This window comes from Apium graveolens, chromosome 6 (genome assembly GCF_009905375.1).
Source record: "Apium graveolens cultivar Ventura chromosome 6, ASM990537v1, whole genome shotgun sequence".
In the NCBI taxonomy this organism is placed as follows: domain Eukaryota; kingdom Viridiplantae; phylum Streptophyta; class Magnoliopsida; order Apiales; family Apiaceae; genus Apium; species Apium graveolens.
The window spans coordinates 98,066,858-98,082,795 of record NC_133652.1 but is presented as its reverse complement, the minus strand read 5'-3'; the positions used below and the strand labels follow the sequence as shown (position 1 = coordinate 98,082,795).

At 36.6% G+C, this 15,938-nt stretch overlaps 2 protein-coding genes across 2 annotated transcripts; both read right to left on the bottom strand.

The window, feature by feature from the left end:
• Positions 1-6,020: 6,020 nt before the first annotated feature.
• On the bottom strand, positions 6,021-6,455 carry LOC141665330 (uncharacterized). The gene has a single exon (XM_074471309.1). It carries the CDS (start codon positions 6,453-6,455, stop codon positions 6,021-6,023), a length of 435 nt encoding a protein of 144 aa, XP_074327410.1.
• A 5,843-nt stretch (positions 6,456-12,298) lies between these two features.
• Positions 12,299-15,652, bottom strand: LOC141663923 (protein trichome birefringence-like 23). Its single transcript, XM_074469768.1, has 3 exons — positions 15,266-15,652; positions 14,632-14,918; positions 12,299-13,253 (listed from the first exon to the last, which is right to left on the bottom strand). The coding sequence occupies exons 1-3, from the start codon at positions 15,483-15,485 to the stop codon at positions 12,480-12,482; spliced, it is 1,281 nt and encodes a 426-aa protein (XP_074325869.1). The 5' UTR covers positions 15,486-15,652; the 3' UTR covers positions 12,299-12,479.
• Between the last annotated feature and the right edge of the window lie 286 nt (positions 15,653-15,938).

Here is a 15,938-nt window from a genome sequence, read left to right as displayed (position 1 = left end):
ATTTAACTCTTCCTGAATTGCTTGCAGCCAATCAACATCTCGAGGAGCTTCTTCCACTTTCTTTAGTTCAGTCTGAGATAAAAAGGAATGATAGAGACATTCATTTGATGTTGTTGTTCTAGTTCTGACACCTGCTTTAGGATCTCCAATTATTAAGTTAGGTGTGTGTGATTTAGTCCACTTTCTTGTAGATGGAAGTTGATCTCTAAACTAGATCCTCCCTCATGATCCATGGTGTCTCCATCAGCATTTTCTGATGCTCCCCCTGAAGTTATGCTCTCTGAAATTTCAGAATTTGAGTTGGATCATTCAGGAATTGAAGAATTAGAGTTTCCAGAATTATCAGAATTTGGCTCATCAGAACTTGATGAATCAGAACTTGAAGAGCTAGTGACAGGTTTTGATACTTCTTGAGAGTCTTGAGATGTGGTATGATCATCAGCTTGCTCCCCCTGAACATGTGGATTTCCCTTTGGAGCAGTTACCACAGTTTTAATGACATCAGAGTTTAACCCGTCAGAACTTACAGGATCATGATTTAGGTCATCAGAATTTACAGAATCTGAATTTATATCTTCATTTTCAAATCTCAGCTGATCATGATCAGTGAAATCTTCAATTCCGGTAATCTTTTTATCATCAAAAGATACATTGATAGATTCCATGACAACCCTCGTTCTTAAATTATAGACTCTGAAGGCTTTTGTGGAAAGTGGATATCCAACAAAAATTCCTTTATCAGCTTTTAGATCAAATTTTGACAGTTGTTCAGGATGAGTCTTAAGAACAAAACACTTGCATCCAAATACATGAAAGTATTTCAAATTTGGCTTCTTTTTCTTCACCATCTCATATGGTATTTTTCCATGCTTGTTTATGAGTGTAGCATTCTATGTAAAACAAGCAGTCTGCACAGCTTCAGCCCAAAAATAGGTTGGTAGCTTTGCTTCATCAAGCATAGTTCGTGTAGCTTCAATAAGAGTCATATTCTTTCTTTCTACAACTCCATTCTGCTGTGGAGTTCCAGGTGCAGAAAATTCCTGCTTTATTCCATGCTCTTTGCAGAACTCTTCCATGATTGAATTCTTGAACTCAGTGCTATTATCACTTCTTATTATTTTAACAGAATCTTTGACTAACTTATCCAGCTGTCTGACATGATCAGTTAGAGTAGATGTAGTTTCATTCTTCTTGAGCAAGAAATACACCCAAGTGTAACTTCTAAACTCATCCACTATAACCATAGTATATTTCTTCTTTGCAATGGACATGACATTGACTAGACCAAATAGATCAACATGCAGTAAGTGATAAGGCTCAAGAATTGAGGATTCCGTTTTGCTCTTGAATGAGGATTTTCTTTATTTTGCCTTTTGACATGAGTCATAAAGACCATCAGGAGAAAATATTGATTTTTCCAGTCCTCTCACAAGATATTTCTTTACTAGCTCATTTATGTTGTTGAAATCTAAATGAGAGAGTCTCTTGTGCCAATTCCAGCTTAATTCAATTGATGCTCTACTTAACAGGCACTTTGCAGAACCATCAGAGTTTGTTGAAAGTCTGGCTTCATATATGTTACCATGTCTGTAACCTTTCAGAACCACTTTGCCTGTAGAATTACTTATAACTTCACAGTGTTCTTCAAAGAAATCCACATGATAACCTCTGTCACAGATTTGACTCACTCTTAGCAGATTGTGTTTAAGTCCTGAGACAAGAGCTACTGTTTCAATTATGACATTCCCAAGATTGATATTGCCATATCCCAGAGTCTTTCCTATGTTGCCATCTCCATAAAAACTCCTAGGCCAACTTTCTCCACAAAGTCTGATAGCAGGGCTTTATTTTCAGTCATATGTCCTGAACATCCACTGTCCAGGACCAGGATGTTTTTCTTGTTGCCCTCCAATCACAAAGACCACTATTGGTTAGTTTTAAGGACCAAGACTTGCTTGGATCCTTTGGCCTTTTTTAAGTTTGTTAGCATTTACAGTGGATTTAGTTTCAGAGTTTATGCTAACATGATTTTTATCAGACTTTGCATCAGAATTTACACTAGAAGGAATTACACTAACTTTCTTTAAAGAAGGTTTTATTTGATAATAATCATAGTACAAACTATGATATTCCTTACAAGTATAAATAGAATGCCATAAACTACCATAATAAAAATAAGGATTTTGTGGTTTAAACCTAACAAACTGCCTCTTAACTCCTGATCTAGGAGGTAAAGAGTTTATATCTTTATTTTTCCTGCAAAAAGAAGCAAGATAGTTAGAGTTTCCATAATTATAGCATTTCTTTCTAGGAGCATTAGGAAAAGGCATATAATTATTACTTTTATTCACACCTTCCTTTTCATTCCTATTTTTTCTAGCTTCATTGACTTTGTTCACATTTCTTATCTCTTTCAGCTTATGCTTAAGCTGCTTCTTAGTCATTAAACCTATGTTTACTTCAGCTGGTTTATCCTATTTTAATTTGTCAGAAGTTTACTTTTTTTTTACTTCTGTTTTAGAGTCTTTCATCTTTTCAGATTTTGACTTGTCAGAATTTGACACAAACTTGACAGGATTAACTTTATGCTTTTCAGCTTTCTTGGTAAAATTTGGTTTAGATGACACAGTTTCCTTTTCTTCTTTATCATCTAGTTAACCTAGTCCTCCTTTCCGATTTCTATTTTCTAAGATTTTCTGAGTTGTTCTTCCACAGTTAGTCCAAGTTTTGATTATCTCCTTTTGCTTTTCCAGTTCAGATTTAAGATATTTATTCAATTTTAGCAGTTCATCTTTAACATAAAAAGCCTCATCTCTTTCTTTCTGAGTTTGATGGAATATAACTAAATCTTTTTCTAAGTAGTCATTTGTATTTTTAAGAGCAAGAGTTTCAGATTTTAATCTCTTATTTTCTAAAGTCTGATCTCTAAAACTAATGAACATGGTTTTCATATATAATCTTAGCTCAGAAATATCATCAGTATGAAAATCAAGAGTTGAATGAGGTGCCTTCAATTCAGCAGTTTCAGAACTGCTATCAGCATTTTCCATCAAGGCATAGTTCACCTCTTCTTCAGATCTGAAGTGTCTGCCCAGTTTTTCTTCTTTGTGATAAGTGTCTGGCCTTTATCACTTTTTCCTTTCTTGCAGTCAGGAGAGATGTGGCTTCTTTCACCACAATTGTAGCATTTGAAATTTGAGTTTCCTCCTCTGCTAGACTTTCCTCCTTTGCCTTCAGACTTTCTGAACCCTTTCTTTTCAGAACTTCCACCTTTTCTGGAAAACTTCTTGCCCTTTCTGAATTTCTTGTAGGCTATCTTTGTGATACCCTTCACCATAAGAGCACACAGTTGCATCATCTCTGCATCAACATCCACTTCAGATAAATTTTCAGATTCTGAATCATCATCATCAGAATATGATGACTCTGAATCAGACTATATGATGAGAGCCTTTCCTTTGCCCCCCTTTGAGACAATCACTTTAGGAGATTCCTTCTCAGCTTTAAGAGCAACTATCTTTGACTTTCTTCCATGCCTTTTGCTCCTTTGATCCATCTCAAGTGCACGAGTCTTGAGCATACCATAACTTTCATCAAGAGTAGTTTCAGCAAGGTCATAGTTGTCTCTTATGGTACTAGACTTCAAATCCCAATTTTCAGGAATAGCTAAAAGGAATTTTAGATTTAAATCTTCAAGATCATATTCCTTGTCCACTAGTGACAAATCATTCAAGAGTTTGGCAAACCTGTCATATAAATCAGTTAATGACTCATCAGCTTTTGAGTCAAAGTGCTCATACTCTTGTGTGAGTATAGTCTTCCTGTTCTTTTTGATGGCTTTAGTTCCCTGGCATCTTGTCTCCAAAGCATCCCATATTTCCTTTGCAGTCTTTCATCCAATTACCCTGTTTGACATGATATTGTCAATTGTACTATGAAGCAGATGCCTAACCCTTGCATCCTTGGCAATAGATGAGATGTCTTCAGGTGTGTAATCACCTTTCTCCTTTGGTATCATCTTTCCTGGTTGATCAACAACTGCAACAGAGAGTTTGGTAGGCTTATATGGTCCATCATTAATTCTATCAAGGTATTTTGGATCTGTGGCTTTCAGAAACATAGCCATCTTTACGTTCTATATAGGATACTCAGATGCTCTCAGTATGGGAACCCTAATACTCTCATATCGACTGTGTGTTTGATTGTTTTGAGTATCTTGAGTTTTGGTGGGCTTAGGTGGAGTTTGTGTTTCGTCAGACATGATTATAAACTGGATCTCACTGTTTGTGTATCAACAGAGAGGCTCTGGTACCACTTTTTAAGTCACACAACACTATAGAAGGGGGTTGAATCTAGTGTTTATACAATCAAATCGATTTATAACACAAGTATGTAACAGTAATCAAGTTTATTCAATATAATAAGCTCTGTTACAAAGTAGGTTAAACTACTCTCTCAGTGATGAACAATATCACTAAGAGCTGCTAGGTTATAATGAATAATGTTCTCGTGAATGATAATACATATAGTGTAAACCCTAAGTTTTGTTTATATAGTACACAGTTAGAAGATATCTTCTAATTGATATGGAATATAATTTTGTCTCCTAAAATATATCAATCAGATATTATCTTCTGTAGTCCTATAGTTGTCCAACTCTTCATGCGTATCTTCTTTCGTTTTAGTCCAGATCCTCTCCTATAAATCGGCCGCATTCCTTATCTGAAGTACCCGCACTTAAGTCTTGATATAAATCCTGACGGCCTTAAGTTCTGATATAAGTTCTGATTTCAGTAAGTTCTAATTTCCAGTAAGTCCTGATAAGTCCTGATATTAAGTTCTGAAACTAAACACAACAGATTAGACATGACATCACAAATATATCTAACAGATAAGTAACAGACTTCCAGTACTACTGCTTTTGTTTACATATTTCAATTTATCAGGTTTTTACCCTTGAACTTATTCCTTTTTTCGTCGTACCTTATTTTGGTTTTACTACAGTAGATCTCTATTTCGATTTTAAAGAGGGGGATTGTGATTTTCGCTATGGTGGTTTTTTATATGGACCTTTTGATGCAATGCTAAACTAGTTGCTTTCTAATTATGCTTCCGTTGTTTTCATATCTCACATTTCTACTTGTGTGTTATGAATGTATTCTACCGCGTTGAATATAGTTATCGTCATCGTAAGATGTCACATACTTTAATGGTATTTTATAGAAATTCGGTATATATGTCGATTGCTACGTTGTTATTCACTCTATGAAATAAAATTGTTCTAGGAAACTCTTACAAAAACCAATCTGTTCAGATGAGTTGTGTTGTCCAAACGGATATCTTACTTACATAATCAAAACAACATTTTTCATTTATCGTTATCATGTATTTTCACAAGTCAATTCGTGTTATAAATGTAACAGTAATCGTAGATGTATTTCGTTTGATTCGTTGTCAATGTACTTTGTTTTATTCGTCAACATACGTCAGTGCATGCACTTGTAGAGTGGTTAAGATGCCTTATTCCCTCTTGAAACTCACCAAGTTTGTTTTTATATTAAATTCGTAGAATAATGTATGTGTGTAAAAATTGTTACTTGTCGTTGTAATAGATGATAGTACTATCATTTCGACTATGTTCATTTTCAAAGTAGCATAATTGTGGTCGGGTGATCAGCCTTTACGTTTGTAATTCGCATATTTGTTCGACATATATTAGTGTGTAATATTATTACTGAAATGATTTTGATGGAAAGAACTGGCGTAAATAAACTTAGTGAACGAGCATAATCGGTAAAAAATTAATCGGATAGCAATATAGTTCATGATATAAATCACAATGAACTGGAAACATAATCATGAAATCTAGCTTTCTTAAACAAAACGTCATAAACAAAGCATAATAATAAGCAAATAACGTCATATCAAACGTGAGCAAACAACGACAAATAACTATTTCCTATAGACTTATTAATCAAAGATTCCTAAGAACTGAATTTCATAAGATAGGATAGGAAACTCTACATGTGATAAAGCTTCAAGTGCAATGCGTTCCAACTTCTCGGTAGTGGTATGTCGTCCATACTTAACAATTGATAAGCTCCTCGACCAATGACAGCATCAATGAAGTAAGGACCTTCCCAATTGTCAGCGAAAATCCCAGCTGTCAAGTCCACAGTGTTTTGGAAAGTCTTTCTCAATACTAAGTCACCAACATGAAAAGCTCTCACATGAACATATTTGTTGAATGTGTTAGCGACCCTTTGTTGATAAGAAACCAAACGAATCTTTACCATCTCTTGTAGTTCATCTATAATATCTTTTTTATGTGCCAATTCTGTGTTATTCATGTCAGTTGTTAAGAGCCTGTACCTGGCTGTTGGCATCATAACTTCAGTTCGTAAGACAGCCTCAGTGCCATATACTAGGATGTATGGTGTCTGTCCTGTTGACATCTTAGGAGTCGTCTTGTCCGACCACAAAACCCAAGGCAATTTCTCAGCCCACTATCCTTTGCATGATGTCAATCTTCTTTTAAGATTATTGATTATGATCTTGTTACTTGATTCAGCCTGTTCGTTGGCTTGGGGATATCTTGGTGTTGACTTAATCAAATTGATGTTCCAACGCTTGCAAAATGCTTCTGTCTTGTTACTTATGATTAAACTCCTCCGCTTCAATCCATTTTGAAAAGTAATCCGTCTTGACCAACATGTACACTTTCTGGATGGGTGCATGTGGCATCTTCCCCACATTGTCCATTCCCCACTTCATGAAAGGCCAAAAAGAAATGAACATGTTAAGATGTTCAGACGGCTGATGTATGACGGGTGCATGTCTCTGGAAAGCGTCACATCTCTTCGTGTAGTCTAGTGCATCTTGTCTTAGCGTCGTCCAGTAGTAACCCAAGCATAAAATTTTTAAAAAGATATTTCTCCCGTTAGTGTGGTTTCCAAACTCTCCTTCGTGTGCATCTCTTAATACCATGTTCGCCTCGTACTTTCTCAAACACCTTTGAAGCAACCCTTTAGAAGATTTCTTGAACAGCTCGTCATCTATGACTGTAAAACTTGAAGCTTTCATCCTAAGGATCCTAGCTTCATTGTTGTTATCTGGTTTTACACCAAGTTGTAAGTAATCTTTGTATACTTTAATCCAGTTGTCCACGTCTTCACTGATACCGTCATCAATTTCGATCAAGAGCAATCATTTCTATGTCGTGAGCCAATCTTTCAATAGGCGGCTTCATGATATGGACCACTGGGATGTTGTTCAAGTTAAGTCCTTTAGAAAAAGCTCCTAAACCGGCCAACGCATCATCTTGTACATTATTCTCTCTTGGAACTTGCTGTATGCTGAAGTTGTCAAAGCAACTCGTCAATTTTTTGGTGATGTCCAGATACGTAACCATCTTGGAATCTTTAGCTTCATAGGATCCCTTGACGTGATTAACGATTAACAATGAATCACAGTTGACGTCAATGCTCCTGATTTTCATGTCCTTAGCAATTACGAGTCCCATGATTAGTTCCTCGTACTCAGCCTCATTGCTTGTAGCTTTAAAATCACAACATATTGATTGTGCTATCATATCCTCCTGTGTGATTTGATGACAAGCCCCAATCCCGTTTCATACACATTCGAGGCACCGTCAGTATATAGCGTCCATGGCTTCGTGTCTATTTTTGAAAAGGCCCGTTGCAATTCTTGCTCAGCTGTTGTCATCTGGCTTGGACTAAAATCAGCCACAAAGTCAGCTAATGCTTGTGATTTTATAGTCGTCATGGCGTCATACATGATGTCATAGGTACTTAGACATATTGCCCACTTTATCATCCTTCCTGTCAAATCGGGTTTACTCAACATATTTCTCAAAGGAAAGTTCCTCATAACATATATTTTATGTGATTCAAAATAATGCCTCAATTTAGTGGAATTCATAGCTAATGCGCGTACTAATTTCTCGAGAGATGTGTACCTTATTTCCGCATCTATCAGGCTTTTATTGACATAGTATACAGGTGACTAGACACATTCACTTTTTTACGAGCACTCCTCTTACTGCATGATCTGTTACTGAAAAGTAAACAAAGAGGTCCTCACCTTGAAGAGGCTTAGACATGAGTGGTGGCGTAGTGAGATAGCTTTTTAAATCATTCAAGGCAGCTTCATGTTTATCCATCCATAGAAATCATTTTTCTTCCTTAACACATCATAAAAAAGCTTACATCTGTCAAACAATCGCAAAATGAACATGTTCATGGCTACAACCCTTACCATCAACTTTTGGACATCCTTGACATTTGATGGGCTTTTTAATTCAAAAATCGCTTTCATTTATTCTGGACTTGCCTCAATTCCTCTCCTGGTCACCATATGTCCGAGAAATTTTCTAGATGACACGGTAAAATTATATTTGGAAGGATTTAGCTTCATGTTGTATGACCTTAATATGTCAAATACCTCTTGCAGATCGCGAACATGATTCTCGGTGTCAACAGACTTGACTACAATGTCGTCAATGTAAACTTCTATTGTCTTTCCTATTTGGTCCTTCAACATTTTGTTGACAAGCCTTTGAAATATTTCCCCAACATTTCGTAATCCAAAGGGCATGGCCAAGTTGCAGTATATCCCCATATCCGTTATGAAGGCAGTCTTCTCACAGTCAGACGGATCTATTTCAATTTGATTAAAACCACTTGGCGCATCGAAGAACGTCAGCAATTCATGTCCAGCCGTTGAGTCCACCATGGTGTCAATATGATGTAGTGGATAGGGGTCCTTGGGACACACTTTGTTCAAGTCTGTGTAGTCAACACAAACCCTCCATTTCCCATTCTTCTTCTGTACCATTACGATGTTTGCTAGCCACTCGGGGTAATCAACTTCTTTAATTATTCCATCCTTCATGAGCCTTTCCACCTCGTCATTAATTATTTTTTTTCTTTCTACTGTGAATTTCCTTCGCTTTTGTTGAACAGGTACATGACTGGGATCCATGTTTAACTTGTGCGTGATGACACTTGGATCGATTCCCGTTATGTCATCATGCTCCCATGCAAATGCATCCAATCTTGTGGTCAGGAAACTTACCAAGTTTGGCTCAATTGATGGGGAAAGATCTTCCCCTATTAGTACCTTCTTGTCTCCTATCTTTAGGTCGACTACAACTAACTTCTTAGGTCCTGTAATTGTGGCTACGGGAGTCTCATTCCCATGTTATTGGACAGTTGGTTTCAAACATGTCTTGTAATATTCACGTGCCATATCTTGGTCTTCTTGTATCTCCTGAGCTCCCCATAGTGTTGGAAATTTGAGGACTTGATGGTATGTCGATGGTACAGCTTTCAAGTTATGAATCCAAGGCCTTCCCATGATTATGTTGTACGTCGAGTCAACATCTATTATGCAAAATTTCTCCAAAAGATTGACTCATTATGCATAAGTAGGAAATGTAATCTCTCCCAACGTCCGTTTAGTTTCTCCACTGAATCCCACCAATGTAGTTGATTTTTTAATTATGTCACTCTCTTCCAAACCCATTTGTTTCAACGTGCTTAGCATCATGTTGTTGGCAGCACTCCCGTTATCAATTAGAATTCTCTTGATCAGGAAATTCCCCACGGGGAGTGAGATGATAAGTCCATCTTGTTATGGTTCTCGTATACTTCTCTTATCTGACTCGTCGAACACCAAAGATGGAAAAGTGTTACTATTAACTCCCACTTGAGAAACTCTTCTGTCTGTTTCTCTGCCTGCCTTTTTAGCTTATGAATAGGTGGATCCACACACTTCAGAACCACCTGCAATAAAGTTAATTACTTTGTGATGTGGTGCTGGTGGCGGTTGCCTCATTGGTGTCATATTGTCTCTTTTGGGCAACCCGTATCTCCTGACATAAGCTGCCTTCTTTGATGTCATGAACTCTTTTAGGTATCTCTTCTTGGTTAAAAATTATAATTGTTTTCGTAAATCCACACAGTCGTAAGCTTTATGTCCGTAATCTCCATGAGAGTCAAACCATAGTTTGGAATTTTAGTTTGACTTAGGCTTATTGCTCTTTACTGGCCACTTGAATACACCTCCCAACTTGGTTAACTCCTTCATCATGGCTGAAGGTGTTATCGTGAAGCTGTAACTGTCATAAGTTGGTGGCAGGTTAGGGTCCTTCCTCCGGTCACTGTGTTCCTCCTTTTTCCATTCATTAGACTCCCGTGTCGAGTTGATATAGACTTCATCCCTGACAGGGCTTGCATATGGCTTGGATTCCCTAGATCTTCGTGTCATAATCTTTCTTGATGGGTTATAATACTTCTCGTCATCCTCCATCCTGTCCTCTTCCAATCTCACTTGTGCCATAACTTTGGCTTGCACATCATCCATTGCTCTACAAGGATACTTTGTCAATTCTTCATACAGTGGTGACTCTCGTTCTAATCCCCTTTTGAATGTTTCAATAGTTATGGGGACATCACAGTTGGTAATGGTCACCTTCTCTCTGTTGAATCGTGTCAAGTAATCACGCAATGACTCTCTGTATCGTTGCACAATTTTGTATAAGTCACTAGTGGTTTTCTCGAACACTCGGCTACTAGAAAATTGCATGTTGAATGTGTCTACCAAGTCGGAAAATGTCTTGATGCTCCCATGTGGGAGGGTCACGAACCATTGCAAGGCTGGTCCCAACAGTGTAGAACCGAAACTTTTACACATACAAGCTTCCTTCAGATCACACGTATTTGGAACCGTGAACATTCGTTGTTTGTATTGTGTAATATGTTCCAATGGAACACTAGTTCCATCATATGGTCTCATTTGTGGCACCGTGAAACATTTCGGTATCTCAACCAGAGAGATGTTGTCATGAAAAGGTGAGTCAGCATAGCTTGTGGGAGTCGCCTTTTCCAATGGTTTTGGAATGCCAGGAATCCTTTTAATTAAATCCCTTACTTCTTTCAGTTCTTTCTTGAATTCCTTTGCAATTTGGTTTCGAGATCTCGTACTTCTGTGGTGTGACCTTCTTCTGTCAGTATCTCCTTGTCGATCATCACGATCGTCATATCGTTGCTCATCACGTTGCTTACCCATGTCATTATGTTATTTGGCACATCCTCTACATCCTCTATCTCAATGATATCATCTGTCCCGTTTGTTGGCCCTTCATGTTGATTGTATTCCTCTGTGTCATCCATGTGCAGTCGTCTAACTATACTCGGGATTGTCTTCTTTGTCACTGTCTTCTTCAGTGTTTCATTTTCGGAACGTATCTTCTCCATCTCCTCTTGTAATCTCTTCAACGTTGCGGCCATCTCCTTGTTGCCCTCAGATTTAATTTCTTGATTAGTAACTTGTTCCTCCAAGTTGTCGCCCGCCATCGTAATGTAACAACCAAATTCTTAGCAAGTTTCCCATAGACGACACCAATTATTTTTGCCAAAATTGATCGGTTAAATGCTAAGTATGGTTGATTGAACTAAAATGTTTAATAACGATTAACTAAAACAATTTAATATGAATGACACGGAGAATTGTTGACGCAAAAAACCCGTTAATGGGAAAAAACCGCGGGTGGGATTGATTGCCCAACCAAAAATATGTTTCACTAGTTATTTGAGAACGTTTACAAGATGTTTTACATGATATCTCGCTTATATCTCAGAAAAAGTCTAATTCTATGGCTTTATTTATATGCTCTAAGTTGATCCCTTCGGTGAAGGAAATTAACTCGAGTTGTGGTAGTTTGCTGTGTGTTTGTGTGTAATGTTCTTCCCCTTCTTATCTTTTAGATTATTTCCTTATTTTTCTCCAACTCCCCCTCCTTTCTCTCCCATTTTGAATTATGGTTATCATTTTGCTGCATTGCTTGACTGGTTTTCCTCCAAAATCGGAGCTTGGCTTGATAGAGTCTACTAGCTCTTCTCAGTGTTATCATCGTGTTTGTTGTCGTGCAAGACGCCTCCATATTTCTCCGGTCTTGACTTGTCCCCAGCTAGCTTGTTGTCAACACGTCGATCTCGTCTTGTCATGATAAAAAAATTCTTACATAACAACAATCCCTTTTAGTTGGTTATATTTGTACAACCATAAAAACCTTTAGATATAATTTTATATAATGAAAATATAGATAATACTATTGGAGTATAATTTAAACCCCTTGGCTAAAATTCTAAAAAATGATATTAGTTAACCATTATAACCAATCATTTTACGTTTTAGTATTGGAGAAGCTCTTGCAAAATTTTGTTTGCTTTAGCGTAAAACAAAAATTGAAACCAAACTGCATTACAGCAGACACTAAGATAAAAGATCACGGCTCTTTGAAAATGAATCAGAATCATCCAATGACTCTTCTACGGGTATTTTGTTGAGAAAATTATACTCAATCTATGAACTGATTCTATTGTCTTCACATTGAAAGGAAAATATTTGTCATTTATCACCCTCTGAAAAACAGATATATGCATCCTCTGATAAACTCAACCCTTCACTATGAGATCCATCAACAAATCATTCCATGAATCTATTGGCCCGGGCAAACACCAATGCAGGCAATCATTAATAATCTTCTCTTTATTTTCCTTAGCGAATGGGTGAAAGTATCTGTATGGACCAGGGTGTCCATCTGGCCTTAGTAACGAAAGAGGCGTTACATCAAGAAGTCTAAGCTTCACTCCAGCTTTTGCAGCTTTGATTTCTGCCTTTGCAAATTCATCTAATTCAACTTCTCTAAGAAGTCTGTTCAAAATATTGTACTCGAAGTCGCCTTCCTCAGCTGGTTTTGTTCGTTGGCAGGTCCCGCCACTAAACCACTTCCCATTCTCGAAGTGATCTGGTGTCGGATTTCTATAAAAGATCATACCTTTGTGATCTGAGTCGATTATGAAATTGAAGACTTTACTGATTACTTTGCGATAAGCAAAACCAATGCCTAATTCTGTCAGGTTTCGGCCAGGACAGTAATGGCAGCCAAGTATCGTGTCATTTTCATAGTAAATAGCACTTTTGACAAACCATTTTCCCGATGAAAAAATTATGTAGTCCAGATTTTGGTACACACTTGTCCAATTCGAATCAAGTTTGTCCAAGTGCAGCTCAATTTCTGATGATGAAACACCATTGTAATCTTCAAATATTTGGGCCTGTGCAAGGAAAGGTGACCACATAATTGAGATACTAAAGTTGTAGGAGGAGAATAGCCATCTTCCATTTTTGTAGTCTGCATCATGGTAAACATGAAGGGGTTCTTCCACCTGAAACACTATAAGTAATCAAGTTGGTCTACAGCGCGATTTATAATCAATTAATGTTTTGATTGCTTAGAATACAGGCTAAGATACATTAGCACCTTAGTCTAAAAAAATGAGAACAAGCATTCAAATGTATCTGCAGCAGAGGTATATTAATTATTTACTGGTGTCGACTGTTGTAGAATACATGTAGATCATGTGTGTGCACAAATTCTGTACACATTACAAAGAGTTTAAATGAGTTGCATGTCCAGATTTTCAAATTTTACATGTAAAGCAACTTGAACATTTACAATTATATGTTTGTGCCAAGTATGTTATGATTCCACCGGACCTGAAAATGTCAAGTGCATGACTACTCCCTGAAACAATGATGGTTTGAGTGATGATGAAATACCAGACCAGATACAGTAATGTGATTTAAATTGATTTAAAGATACTACTGTAGAGATGGCTATCAGAACTAGTATAAAGTACAAACCAGCTTCAGATGTCAAACAATGATGCGAAAAACAGCCATATATTATTTCTTACTACAATTTATAATAACCAAATTTGACTATACTGAAAATGAAGTCTTTAGACTGTTGTGCACCATTTGCTTTCAACTTCCTGTAATTTGTAACTTTCCCAATGCCAAGCATTTAGAAGAGAAGTGATCCTGACTCCTAATACTGTCAAACTAGAAAATTTAACAACCCTTTTATTCACATTCTATTCTATGTTATTGGTGGATTCTATGGCCAATGCACACGATACAAGTCATTGGAATACAGAGAAGAGGACTTTCAAAGATAAGATTATAGAACAAGAAACCATGTTATTTGGCGCTTCATGAAGAATTCAGTGAATCCTATACTTGTTTACTTTGTATCTATACACAACCCAAAACAAACCAGTACCAGATGAAAACCCGACTTGTTTATATTAACACAGACCTATCGCCGAGATAAAAGGAACCCAAATGCCATTCATCATAAAAGTAAGGAAAATACAACCTAGCGAATTTAATGTATTGAACATGATTTTTCAGATAGGTCATGGTGCCATTTAGCAGTACAATATATGAATAATGTATATACATATCAATTATCAGAACTGGGTCAACATCATCGTGCCAAATAGAAATAAAACATTCAAAATTAAGAAAAAACGATAAGCATGCCGCTTGTTGGAAATCTCAACTCTATTAATTTCCATAGCCATTAGATGATACCATATGCTCAATACAGTCCTCAATTAAACAATTTTATCTATCAATTGCACCAAGTGATACTCGCTAACACAGAAATGCATTTATAAATTACTTGTAAGCAATATGATAAAAATTCTTTCGAGCACAGAAATCCCAAAAAAATAAGCATTAACATTTGGTTCCTACCTTGGCCAGTATACAAAGCAATGATTGAACGTGATTTCGAGATATTGAATCACCAATTAGTGCCCAAGCTTTATTCCTCATCATTTCAAGAAACTTCTGGCCATCAAATTGAGGCAGCTCACAATCCTTAGGCTTCCACTTCCAGTACAAATACTCTGTATCAGGCCTCCCATTCTTCATACAATTCTGATGTCTTTCAATGAAATTGCAACTCTCATTAGTATAAAGAGGACCCTCCTCATTCCGGATCCAATTCCCCACCGAAATATTGCATCCTCCCACATTATCTAAAAATCACCCGAGTATAACACAGCATTTCAGTAAAAAACGAGAATCTAACTCATTAATCTCATATACATAACCAAAAAATCGAAATTATTCAAAAGTTTCCAATTATAAAACACATAAATCAGAATGGGCTTTGGAGAACGCTGCAGAAAGATTACACATTTCCAACATTATCTTCAAATCACAGTAAAACAAACAGCACTTTCAGTACAAAACAAAATCAACCACATTGCACCCCCAATCTCAATTCTCAAACAAAACACAACAACCAACACCAAATGAATAAAAAACAAAAGTAAAAGCAACAAAATGAAAACCCCATGAGTAAAAATTAAAACTTAAGTACCTTTTTGGTGAAACTGATCATATAATCCAGGCACATGCAAAGAAGATTGAGCTTGAGATGTTTGGACAAAAGGGGTTTCTGTGATATTCGAATACTGATTGGATCTTGAAGAAAGAAGCCTAAAAGCAAGACCAACTAAAAGAAATGCAACAGCTAATTTAACAACCCACTGATTGTTCTTGCACATAGACCACCACCATGTTTTTAAGTTCAACTTCATTTCTTTCACAATTCTATATCTTTTTTTACCTTATAATGATGATGCAGGCTTACTAATAAGTGTATATGTGTATGTATGTAATGTGGGGTTAAAGAAGCTCAATGATTAAGATTAGATTCTTGTTCTTGAACCCACAATGAAAGGTGAGCTGTGTAGTGTGACATTTATTCTTACCCTTACTGGGACTGGCTACTGCATGTTTGTATTTTACATGCTAGCCTCCAGGATAATAGTAAGAATATCTAGAGTACTAACAAAATAAACAAATAGGTTAAATAATGCACGTGCAATCACATGCATCTTTTTGGCTTGTAAAAGTAAAAAAAAAAATTAATGTATGAATTCGTTTCCCAAAAAAAAACTGTTTATAAATATGTTTTATTATAAATAAGATTGATATGTCAAATGTTATTATAATACATATATGTGTGTGATATCCACCAATGAGTATAA